This window comes from Trachymyrmex septentrionalis, unplaced genomic scaffold (assembly GCF_001594115.1).
Source record: "Trachymyrmex septentrionalis isolate Tsep2-gDNA-1 unplaced genomic scaffold, Tsep1.0 scaffold220, whole genome shotgun sequence".
Classification (NCBI taxonomy): domain Eukaryota; kingdom Metazoa; phylum Arthropoda; class Insecta; order Hymenoptera; family Formicidae; genus Trachymyrmex; species Trachymyrmex septentrionalis.
The window spans coordinates 745,872-757,291 of record NW_017305376.1 but is presented as its reverse complement, the minus strand read 5'-3'; the positions used below and the strand labels follow the sequence as shown (position 1 = coordinate 757,291).

The 11,420-nt window shown below is 32.6% G+C and overlaps 4 protein-coding genes across 6 annotated transcripts in view; 3 read left to right on the top strand and 1 right to left on the bottom strand.

Annotated features, from left to right (window-relative positions):
* LOC108748448 (histone-lysine N-methyltransferase SETMAR-like) overlaps positions 1-11,420 on the top strand; it is a 16,033-nt gene that overhangs the window by 713 nt on the left and 3,900 nt on the right. The window contains exon 2 of the mRNA XM_018486634.1: positions 258-360. Within this exon, the coding sequence (XP_018342136.1) occupies positions 258-360 (103 nt within the window). The remainder of the gene's footprint in view (positions 1-257; positions 361-11,420) is intronic.
* LOC108748469 (pyruvate dehydrogenase E1 component subunit beta, mitochondrial-like) lies at positions 2,209-4,452 on the top strand. 2 transcript variants are annotated; one of them, XM_018486658.1, is made up of 2 exons: positions 2,209-2,345; positions 2,519-4,452. In XM_018486658.1, exon 2 carries the CDS (start codon positions 2,837-2,839, stop codon positions 3,911-3,913), a length of 1,077 nt encoding a protein of 358 aa, XP_018342160.1. In that variant the 5' UTR covers positions 2,209-2,345; positions 2,519-2,836; the 3' UTR covers positions 3,914-4,452. The 2 variants fall into 2 exon arrangements, with proteins under 2 accessions (XP_018342160.1, XP_018342159.1); XM_018486657.1 differs by having other exon boundaries at positions 2,209-2,447.
* Positions 5,744-7,326, top strand: LOC108748466 (GPI mannosyltransferase 2). The gene has a single exon (XM_018486655.1). It carries the CDS (start codon positions 5,753-5,755, stop codon positions 7,232-7,234), a length of 1,482 nt encoding a protein of 493 aa, XP_018342157.1. The 5' UTR covers positions 5,744-5,752; the 3' UTR covers positions 7,235-7,326.
* LOC108748465 (probable ATP-dependent RNA helicase DHX34) overlaps positions 8,161-11,420 on the bottom strand; it is a 5,454-nt gene continuing 2,194 nt past the window's right edge. For both annotated transcript variants that reach the window (XM_018486653.1, XM_018486654.1), the window contains 10 exons: positions 11,138-11,370; positions 10,858-11,044; positions 10,593-10,787; positions 10,308-10,517; positions 9,843-10,211; positions 9,426-9,601; positions 9,229-9,339; positions 9,003-9,124; positions 8,652-8,910; positions 8,161-8,519 (listed from right to left, as the gene is read on the bottom strand). In XM_018486653.1, coding sequence (XP_018342155.1) covers positions 8,237-8,519; positions 8,652-8,910; positions 9,003-9,124; positions 9,229-9,339; positions 9,426-9,601; positions 9,843-10,211; positions 10,308-10,517; positions 10,593-10,787; positions 10,858-11,044; positions 11,138-11,370 — 2,145 coding nt within the window. In that variant the 3' untranslated portion in view covers positions 8,161-8,236. The remainder of the gene's footprint in view (positions 8,520-8,651; positions 8,911-9,002; positions 9,125-9,228; positions 9,340-9,425; positions 9,602-9,842; positions 10,212-10,307; positions 10,518-10,592; positions 10,788-10,857; positions 11,045-11,137; positions 11,371-11,420) is intronic.

Sequence of the window (11,420 nt, the reverse complement as noted above, 5' to 3'; positions counted from 1 at the left end):
AATCTAACTCCGAAACAATGCATCGATCGACTTCATTTGGCTTTTGGGGATGAAACACCATCCAATAGGATTGTTTATAATTGGTTTGCCGAATTCCAGCGTGGACGTATCTTTCTTAGTGATGAATTCCATGAAGGTCGTCCATCCACGTCTGTTGTTGTCACTAATGTTGATGCTGTGCGTGAAATGATTGAGCGAGACCGGCATATACATAACATACCGCGAGATTCAGGCATCCTTAGGCATTGATATGAAAGCAACATACGAAAGCACATACAATTTTGCATGATCACTTGAGCGTACGGAAACTTTGCAGTCGTTGGATCCCACACAATTTGACCGAAGCTCAAAAACAGGCTCGTGTTAAATGGAGCAAAGAAATGCTCAAGAAATTCAACCGAGGTCGGTCAAATTTGGTCTACAATATCGTTATTGGGAATGAAACATGGATCTATTCGTATGAGCTCGAAAGTAAACAACAATTCGCTGTTTGGGTATTTCAAAATGAACCGAAACAAAAGTTGTTTGTTCACGCAGTGCTGCCAAGCAAATGATTGCTTGTTTCTTCGGTTATACCGGACATGTGACAACCATGGAGGATTTAGAGGATCGAAGGACTGTAAATACTGATTGGTATACAACAATTTGTTTGCCAGAAGTCATAAATAAATTGCGTAGAACAAACCGAAATCGTCGCATCATCCTTCATCATGACAACGCTGTCACATAGCACGTCAAACCGTTGATTTTTTATCCAGTAATAATGTCGAATTGATGACTCATTGTCCGTATTCACCTGATTTATCGTCTAATGACTTCTTTTTGTTCCCAAACATTAAAAATAAGATGCGTGGTAAGCGATTTGAGTCGCCTGAAGCAGCTGTTAAAACATTTCGTACACTGATTTCTGAGGTTACAGCCTTAGAGTGGAAAAAATGCTTCGAAAATTGGTTCGAGTGTATGCAAAAATGTATCAATCTTAAAGGCGAATACTTCGAAAAACAATAAAGCCATTTACCGAATTTTACATGTTTTTTTCATATTGTTTGCAGAAACTTTTCCAGCCGCCTACGTATATTTTTTCTTGTTATATCTGCGGTAGGAACTCCAAAAGGATTCCTTGGAATATCATTTCAGGCCATCTTAATGGTACACATTAGCACATCATAAAATTATAATTGTTCGTCTTTCAATTTAATCGTTAGTGAAAAGTCTACAAAGAAAATCGTATCGAATGTTTATTGTTTATTAAATCAATCATATGGATAATATGCAAACGTGAAATTGTGTAAATTAATTGTAAAATAGTTATTTGTGATTACGTATCCATTTGGTAGTTATACCAAAACTTATCACCATGGCATATTCTGAAATTGATCACGAATGATTCTTTGAAACAATTCTCCGAGATCATCACCAATTTCTAGTATTTCGCTTACTCAAACATCTATGTCATTGAATGAATTGTTGCATAATCTGAGGAACTTCTCCTGGATCTTACACGAAATATGCGAATATTTTTTTTACAAGTACTGCTGCTAACTGTACAAAAAAATGAGTTTTATACAACATACCGATATATCTATGCTATTAAAATGGGATACATGATTAACTTTCACCAGATTGTAGGCACAATGAACGCTATTATAATCAGGTATCTCATGGTCACGTCCTCTCTATATATTAAGTGCCATATCAAATCCCTTCTGGAAAATTCTAATGGACCGAATAAACTATCGCGTAGATCTTCAACAATTTTATGATTCCCTTTTTCGCATAATTAAATAGCCGTCCCCATTATTAGTAATTTCTCCATATCAATATCTTTTATTCTTGTTAAATTGGCATAGAGAGAATTCTAAACGATTCATCATTCACATCACATGTGCGTTTTGAATGTCGAAACATCAAAATTTTCATGTATAATTGTCAAATACTTATGACATGCAGTAATTGCATATTCTAATTGGATAGGGTTCCAAGGAGCAATTATTCTTCTCATAGTTGCGTAAGTATAATATACATATAGTATTATGATTATTGCGATAATCGCATTTTATTATTATTATTATTATTATTATTATTGTTGTAATTATAACATACATCTTTAGATTATAAGACACAGTTTTATATCTTACGACTTTTAATTAATACAAGCTTATCTGTTAATTAAAAATCAAGTTTTTTTTGTATCACCTTGTACCTTATACAATTGAATGAGAAAAAGAACGCAAACACATGAATAACATGTTGCAATATTATCAACATTGACGATACGTCGAACATATAATATTTGTTGTTAAAAATTGAGAAATAAAAAATATTGTTTACCTGGTGGAACCAAGGTATGCCCAAAGCCAAAAGCGGCTGATTGGAAAAATTGCTCTATCTGCGGATGGATTGTAACCTTTGAACAAATTATCATTTGAATTACATATAAATTACAAGTAATCTAATAAATTGTTATCTATTGTGTACGTAAAATTAGAAAATTGATACTTTTTATCTTCGTACATAGGAAGCCTGTTTTCCAACCATGAAGGTAACCATTCGTTAATGACAATGTATTGCTGAGTCGCTATCATCCATTTACGGGCTTTATTAAAAATTTCGTCATTCGACCAATTTGAATTGTGACGTTTAATATGAGATGCTACGAAATTGAGCCATCTAAACCATATTATACCGAAAGTCAGCAGGAACGGATTTTCGTTTCCTCAACGATTTCCTAATTCTGAAACACATATGTTTGAATTGCATTGAAATCAAATCAGGCGATAACGATCAGAAGTTTGCTCGAAATTTAATTAAGACTGATTACGGTATTTAATTAAAAATGTATCTTGCTCGATTATTGAGGAGTAAAGAGATACTGCGGGTGAAGATTCCCACAGGCGAAATGCCCCATAGATCGGTCACGATGATGACAGTGCGCGAAGCGTTAAATATGGCCCTCGACGAGGAGTTAGCTCGGGACGAGAAGGTATTCATATTAGGAGAGGAGGTTGCAGAATTTGACGGCGCTTACAAAATAACGCGTGGTCTCTGGAAGAAATACGGTGACAAGAGATTGATCGATACACCAATTACGGAGGCTGGATTCTGCGGTATTGCCATCGGTGCAGCGCTACTAGGTCTAAGACCGATATGCGAATTTATGACTTTCAATTTCTCCATGCAAGCCATTGATCGTATCATCAATGGTGCTGCGAAGAATCTCTACATGTCCGCTGGAAGATTTCCCGTTCCTATTCTATTCCGAGGGCCGAATGGTAATGCCAAAGGTTTGGCTGCACAGCACTCTCAATGTTTTGCCGCATGGTACATGAGTGCGCCTGGCTTGAAAGTCGTGTCGCCGTCGACCTGCGAAGATTATAGGGGCTGCTTGAAGGCGGCCGTACGAGATCCCGATCCCGTAATCATGTTGGAGAGTGAACTACTTTACAACACTGAGTTTCCTGTGTCTGATCAAATTATGGACAAGGACTACCAGATACCTTTCGGCAAGGCTAAGGTGGAGAAACCTGGAAAACATATTACTCTAGTGACACATGGTCAGGCGTACCTGTATACGCTTAAAGCGGCCGAATTGTTGGCAGGACAAGGAATCGAGGCGGAAGTTATCAATTTACGATCGCTGAGACCTTTAGATTGGGATATGGTATTCAAATCAATTGGCAAAACACACAGGTTAATGACCGTCGAACTGGGCTGGCCTAGATGCGGAGTAGGAGCCGAAATCGTCGCGACAGTGATGGAAAATCCAGTCTTCTTTCAACTGGACGCACCTGCGGTTCGATGCGCCGGCGTTGACGTTCCGATGCCTTATTCAGAGAAGATCGAGTACGAATGTACCCCAAAAGATCATCATATAGCTGACTATGCTAAACGCATCTGTGGCACAAAATTCTGATATAGTTTATCATTTGTGGACAATAAAGTTTCTCACTTACTGAAATATCTGATGATACTCTTGGTGTAATGTCGTGAAATATATTGATGATGATGAATAGGTGGCGATGGATTGACCATCGGTAATTTAACGGTATTATAATCGGGATACAGAGGAAAATCCGACGATGCGAGTTGCCCGTCCTCCTGCAATATTCCACTGGTAGTCGGATCACTTTGGATGTATCATAAATCAATCCATCGTCTAAGTATGGTGTAATCTCGTTCAGCTGTGATATATTGCATATCGAAGTTTTGAGCAATGTTGAAAAACAATGTCGCTTGTTAATGGGGTTGCTATGTTTCGAGGATCGTAACATTGTCGTAGGATTGACGAGGATTATTCGGCGAATGACTCGTCCGATAATCGCATTGTATACGTTAAACAAGCCGTCCGTATGTCCTGGTTTACTTCTGTATCGATGATTCTTTGGAATTTTTATATTAATATATTCATGCTGGTGAGCATGCTCGTCTCTGAGCTAAAATTTCCTCCACCATCTGTTGACTTGTTGAGAATTTTTCTATTGTATTCGTTTAAATTTTATATAATAATACTGTCCTAGTCCTATCTAGTTATCATTTAGTTCCTGAAACTCTAAATACATCTAAAAAAACTCAACAAATAGGAAATAGGAAATAGCCATAACGATCGAATGTTAACATCTAAAAAATATAATTTTATATTGATCATATATTGATCATATATTGAGCATAATATAAATTGAAATTCGAGGTGTAAATTTATCAATGATAGTAATGTAATTTTAAATATTTAATATAGTTGTAACATATATATAAGATAAGTCGTATTCGCGTATACATATTCGCAAAATACAAGTAGAGCGTTTCTCTCTGTTCTTGATTTAGATCTAATTTTTTCCACTCAGCTTTTCACTTACCTCTAATGGTTTTGGTCTTTTAGAGGCTTATACACTTCATCTTCGTAAGCTGTTGGCAGTCTTCTCAATAACGGAGTATCGACTGTCCGTAGTTTTGGTCTACCAACGTTGTATTATCCATCGTAACCAGGATATTCAATTGCAGTATGATACGGTGAGCATTTATTCGATTGATTACTATTATGTTCAGTAAATAATCAATCTATCAAGTCCTTGTCGAAAGTTTTGTCAATTTCTTTTTTTCCAATTTCTTGCCCGACTTCTTGAAAAATCTAGGATATAGAGAGACACATACTATAATGTCAATTCAATATGTAGAAACTGTAAAACGAAAGAGCAAAACAAATATAAGAGATGATTTAAAAAGAAATTACAAGTTTTATATCCATATTTATGTAAATTATAATATGAGATATTTGTATGTATGTATATTTATTCGGGTTCGACGCGGATATAGGTGGAAGTTGCTGTTGTGTTATAGTATTTTGTACAGTAATTATAATGAAAAATTAATTACGATAATGAATAAATTTAAAGTAAGATACATGTTGTTAGTGCGACATATATAAAGAATAAATGTAATAAGTATGTGTATGTCACATAAGAATTTTCTCTTCCAGCATTATCCTCTAATACTCACTTATTTAGAGCTGCACCAATTTCTACTTAGTGATTTCGTTAGCGGCTTGATTCGAGAGAGAGAGAGAGAGAGAGACTACTTCCTCTTCATATGATAAAAATACATACACAGGAAACAAAAAATCTAAATCATTGGCAGATATAATTAGACCTTGAGCAAGATTATATTACGAGTTTATTTAATAATTCATTACGATTCATTATGATTAGATGTAATTCTATTACTACGTTATAGAAATTGAGCGTAAAAGTAGCACAAAATGTACGCGCCGAGAAAGAAAGTTCTTTGGTTCGCGATAACTACTAGGATTGTAATATTAAAATTACAAGTAATTTTCAATGTATTAATCCCCGATCATCAAGCAGATGCTTTTAAAAGACCTTTGGATTCTGCGGAGAAAGTTTTTCTCTGCGACCAAATAATTAATTTTTTATTCAATGGTCTTACACGTTGGGATGGAGAATATTTTTTACATATTGCAAGATATGGGTACACATATGAGAATACTCTCGCTTTCTATCCGTTGTATCCAACTATGATTTACATTATTGCTGTTATTTTGACAAAAGTATTTCCTTTATTCAACATGCAAAGTACGATGATCGTTGCTGCGATTTTAATTAATTTCGTGTGTTTCGTAAAGTCTGCTATTATATTTTATGATCTCACTGAGAGTGTATTTCAAAATACTATAACAGCTTACAAAGCGGCAATACTTTATTGTATAAATCCGGCTAGCATATTTTTCTCGGCGTTATATTCAGAATCTATGTTTGCGTATTTAACATTTTACGTTATGCAAGGAAGTATCAAATGTATATCTAACATCTATTTTCCATTAGCTTTATCAACTTTAGTGAGATCAAATGGTATCATCAACATTGGTTTCCCTATATATTTCAGGCTTAAGAATTTGTGTAATTCAGAAAGAATAGAAACACATGGACGAAAACATAACGTATTATCAGTCTTATGGGATATTTTAAAATTAATGAAATTAAATAACTATTTTACAATATTAAGCATAATGATTAAATCGCTATTTCCATTAGTCCTTTTACAATTATACAATTATATGAAATTCTGTATTTCTACATTCGATAAATCGTTATTGCCAGTTCACATTTTACAATATGCTGTAGAAAATAATCTGATTTTAACAGGTAAAACAGATTCAATATGGTGTAACGCTAGTGTGCCTTTAGCATATTCGTATGTGCAAAAGACATATTGGAATGTCGGATTTCTAAGATATTATCAATTCAAACAAATACCGAATTTTGTTTTAGCTCTTCCGATATTGTACATTACTTTGCAATGTATAAAAGAATTTGCTAGTGAATATAGAGATGAATTATACTTGTTAGGCTTTTTTGATAGCAAGACAAAAAGCGAAAATATTAAAGTAAAAAAATATCCATCAAGTATGTTTGTTTTTATAGTACATGGATTATTTTTAATCATGTTTTGCTTATTCTTTGTACATATCCAAATTAGTACACGTTTATTAGCCTCTGCAACTCCCTTGATGTATTGGTACTGTGCATTAACCATGTCTCACAAATGTACCAATCAAATCGATTTACAGTATGAAAGTAAGGAAAATATGTGTTCTAAATGGAAAGTATTTTTCTTATATCAAAAACAATATACATTGCAAGATAAATTTATATTATTTTACTTTATAGGATATACAATCGTAGGTTGTTTTATGTTTTCAAATTTCTTGCCATGGACTTGATATATATTTTTATGTGTGCTTTCTTTCTGTCTCTTCGTTTGTTTCTGTTGCAAGAACGTTGTTAAACTTTTCAAATATATATATATGCAAAGAATAAATCTTTATAATCGAAAACTGCTTGCGAAAAATACTAAAATATTTATTTTATATTAAATATTTATTTTATAAATATTTAAAAGAATACAACTATTTTTATGAATTTTGAAATACGTATAAACTAAATATTTGAGTATATTGTAGATAACATGTATATATAGAACTCTATCAATATAGGCGCATTACGCTAATGAAATACTTATATGTATATCTCTAATTATAAATCAAAGAAGAATCCATTATATGTGAAACATTATTTCTAATAAACCATATATTCCATTTATGTACAATCGGTAATCATATATCCCATTTATGACATTTATACAATAGATATCAGTCTGTTTTGATCCGCACTACAGAACGTACATAGTGGCCGGCGCGTAATGTCTGTCTTACACATCTGCGTTCTTTCTTTCTGTGTATATTCCGAAAGTTTTTTATTCCTTTTTGGACACACTCGTTTGTATTTTTTTACACATGATTTCTGGTGAGTTTTGATTATATTTTTTATTATTATTTTTATTAGATTTCCGTTATGTTAATTCATTTACGCGTAGATCTTTTTGTGTACAGTTTTTAAGTTTTTCTTTTTATCAACTAGAGCTTTGCCAAGATTTTTTAATACATTTGACAGTTCAATCGTACGGAAATAATGTTGAATTCTACATCAAGACTCACCCGAACTGTGAATGTTATGAATATGCGATCATTTGCGATAATTGATGTTGTTCTGCGATTTTTTCGTTATGTTAATGTCTGAAGAGGGCTCAATCCGGTAGCCGAAACTTGTAACGTTATGTAATTTTACCTTTGTTAATTGAAATATATTCTTTTGTTAATTTCAAAGAAACGTGTTGACTCTTACTTTGCCCGTTACTTATTATCATTTGGTTTACAATAGATATCTTAACTTGCTTTAATATGCAATTTTTTATGCTTTAATATTTCGATAGGTGTAAGATATAACGTTAGCAAACAATCAGGACATTCATATGCTTGACTATTAGCTTTACGTGTACTATTTTCACTTTTTGCATCAACGGTAATCATATCTGCAATTTTACAAGAATTCTGATGTTGAAGTTTTTCAATACTCGACAGGATTGCTTGGAGATTACAGTTTTGACAATGCCATTCGGTTTCTTGCATTTCTGCAATTAGCTGTTCACTCCAATTGGTTTCTTTTATACTGTAATATAACAATTGAAGTTTTATTAATGAAAACAATGATCTTTATATTGTATTGATTAATAATTAATTTTATATTTTATACAGTAATAGCGCAACTTAGCAAATAATTATATGATTATTTTGTACTCACCAATTATATGTAACACTATTTGTTACAAAAACTCCACCTTTAATTGTATTTGGTACACTTTTAAAATCGGGTTGGAAAGGATTAGGCTCTATACTCGTATCATTACAACCATTACCAACATATATCATTTTTAGATCAGCAGGTAACAGTCGTTTTATGGTGTATGGTATCATAGTATGCATATATTCAATCAGTTCTTGCGTAAGACATTGATCAACTTTACTAAAATCTTTTCTTTTATCATTAACATCATTGGGTCCTAATATAAAACATATATTAATTTTGCTACATATTTATTTTTTTATTCTAGAGAAATGTACACACAACTTATTTGCAAATGCATTTATTTACCTTGCAATTGCTGGTTTAATAAAAAGTCCCACTTATTTCTTAATTTGATAGCTTTCATCAACAAAATTTGGCCAGTATCAGGCGCAGGAAATTCTAACATAAGCCACAAATCGCATACTATTCTACAAGATGTAAAAACAGTTTTATTTTATCTCATTAAACTATTACTATCTCATTAAAAAAATTATGAATTAAGAAATTAAAATTTACAAGGTAACGTACTTACATAGAGAATGTACTATTTGTGTCTATTTCATGTGCAAATAATAGCAACGTTTGTGCGGCAGGCATTCTTAAAGTATTTACTAGATATGGTTTTGTAGTTTCCAAGAGAGACCTGTTAGCATATTAAATGAAATGTTTAAAAATTTACTTACATTTGATATGCATGCACGCACACCTACACATACAACAAAAACTTACAGATACGCCAATATCTGATGTTTACAACTAACGGGAGTTTTGCTCTTAAACCTTGGCATTGACATTACATCCGTTTCTTCAATTTGCAAAACTTGTGAATGATTTCCAAAAAAACTCATTGGATGCAAAGCAACATATGGTTTCGCTTTAGTGTGAAACAATTGCTCACTTGTAGACTGGATAATAGTTTGAAGACATATATTTATTATATAAATATATCATTTTTAATATATACGGAATGATTCATAATATTTTATTTATAAATATTTTAGATTATTTTTTTTTAATTTATTATTTAATTTAGAAACAAAATCATCTATATTCATAATATTCTTCTGTAGTTTTGAGTTTTTCTATATTTAATCCAAAGTATTAATATGTATTTAAGAGAATCATTCTACGATATATAATTTTTACCTTGCAATAATTAAACTCATCAGCACAAGCAAATTGTGGATATAAACCACTACATAATATCAATTTTAACATTGTCAGATCTTTATAAGTACATGCAGTAGACGCCGTTAAAAGATTCTGCACCTGACTCGAGTCATTTCTCATTCGAAATTCTATATCTTTTATGTCAAGTTCTCCATTATCTTCATCATTATCCTCCAATCGTATATCGAATGTTTCTATTTTTAACTGTTTACGTCTTTTAGGTTCACTTTGTTTGTAAGTTCTTTTGAGAGATTTCAAAAGTTTCAGTTCTCCATGTCTTATGGCACGTTCTGTGCTTGTCATAGAAGAATTTGGTTCTGGGAGACTTTCGAGTAAATTGCAATCCTGCATGATGTTACATATATACATAAGCAACAAGTAGTATTAGGTATATGTAACGATATTAGATATCTATGTAACAAATGAAAGGTATAAACTAACTTGAAGTAAGTCTTTAAATTGAGTCCTTAATTTTGTCATTTCGTAGAATCGTTGTTCTTCCAAACCTCTTCTTTTGCACCATTTTCTGCTACTATTATTACTGCTTCTGTATTCTTGAGAATTTTCTTGTTTCACTTCTAGCCATTCTTTAAATGCATTCAATAATGTTATTGGATCACCATGATCGGATTCCAACTTCTTTCTAAATGTCTGCAATATTATCGAAATTGTTTAATTACGTAATTAGTAATAAGTGCAGTCGTTTCATTCGTAAGCATTAATTACCTCACATTCGGTATCCCTGTAAGCCCTATTTGTGAATGGTGTTTGTATACTTAGAGCAGCGGCCAGTGATAATACAGGTTCCACTTGATGAAAAATAGATCCCATTATTAACATCTTCCCTATTGTAATATCAACGGGCAGCCGTGCTAAGGTTTTACCGATACATGTGATCTTTTCGTTATCCGTAAGTGCATCCTAATAAGAAAAAAGTTATATTTTATATCTGGTATTTTGCGAGGAAAGTAAAATCGATTGGGATACCAACGTGATCTTTTAAGGATAGTATAGCATTCTCTATACTATTCGTTGGTGGTGGTTCTATAAACGGAAATTTTCGCGCATCAGGAAGTCCCATCGCTATCATTTGCAACAGTGAAGAATCTAAAGGTACACGTTGTAATTCTGGTGTTAAATATTTTTCCAACATCTTGTACTCTTCCTCCGAATAAATTCTATGAAAGTGGATGAAACAATATTATTTATTCCTGAACACTTTTTCATGTAAAATGATAGGAAATTCAGATTTTTATTTGGAACTATTATACCTATAACAAACTCCAGGTCCAGTCCTGCCTGCTCTTCCTTTTCTTTGTTCCGCACTAGCTTTGCTTATCCAAAATTCTTTTAATCTTTGCATTTTACACGATGGATCATAACTCATTTCCTTTACTTTTCCACTATCTGCGACAAATCTGATTCCATCAATGGTAATAGAAGTTTCCGCAATATTAGTTGAGACAATGCACTTCCTAACACCGTCAGGTGCATAGTCAAATACCTAAGAACGAAAAGAAAAAAAAACTTTTTGATATTCTTTTGTAATATATA

Excerpts from the sequence above, each read along its gene's own strand:
- LOC108748469 (XM_018486658.1), top strand. The coding sequence starts at position 2,837 with ATGTATCTTGCTCGATTATTGAGGAGTAAAGAGATACTGCGGGTGAAG.
- LOC108748466 (XM_018486655.1), top strand. The coding sequence starts at position 5,753 with ATGTACGCGCCGAGAAAGAAAGTTCTTTGGTTCGCGATAACTACTAGG.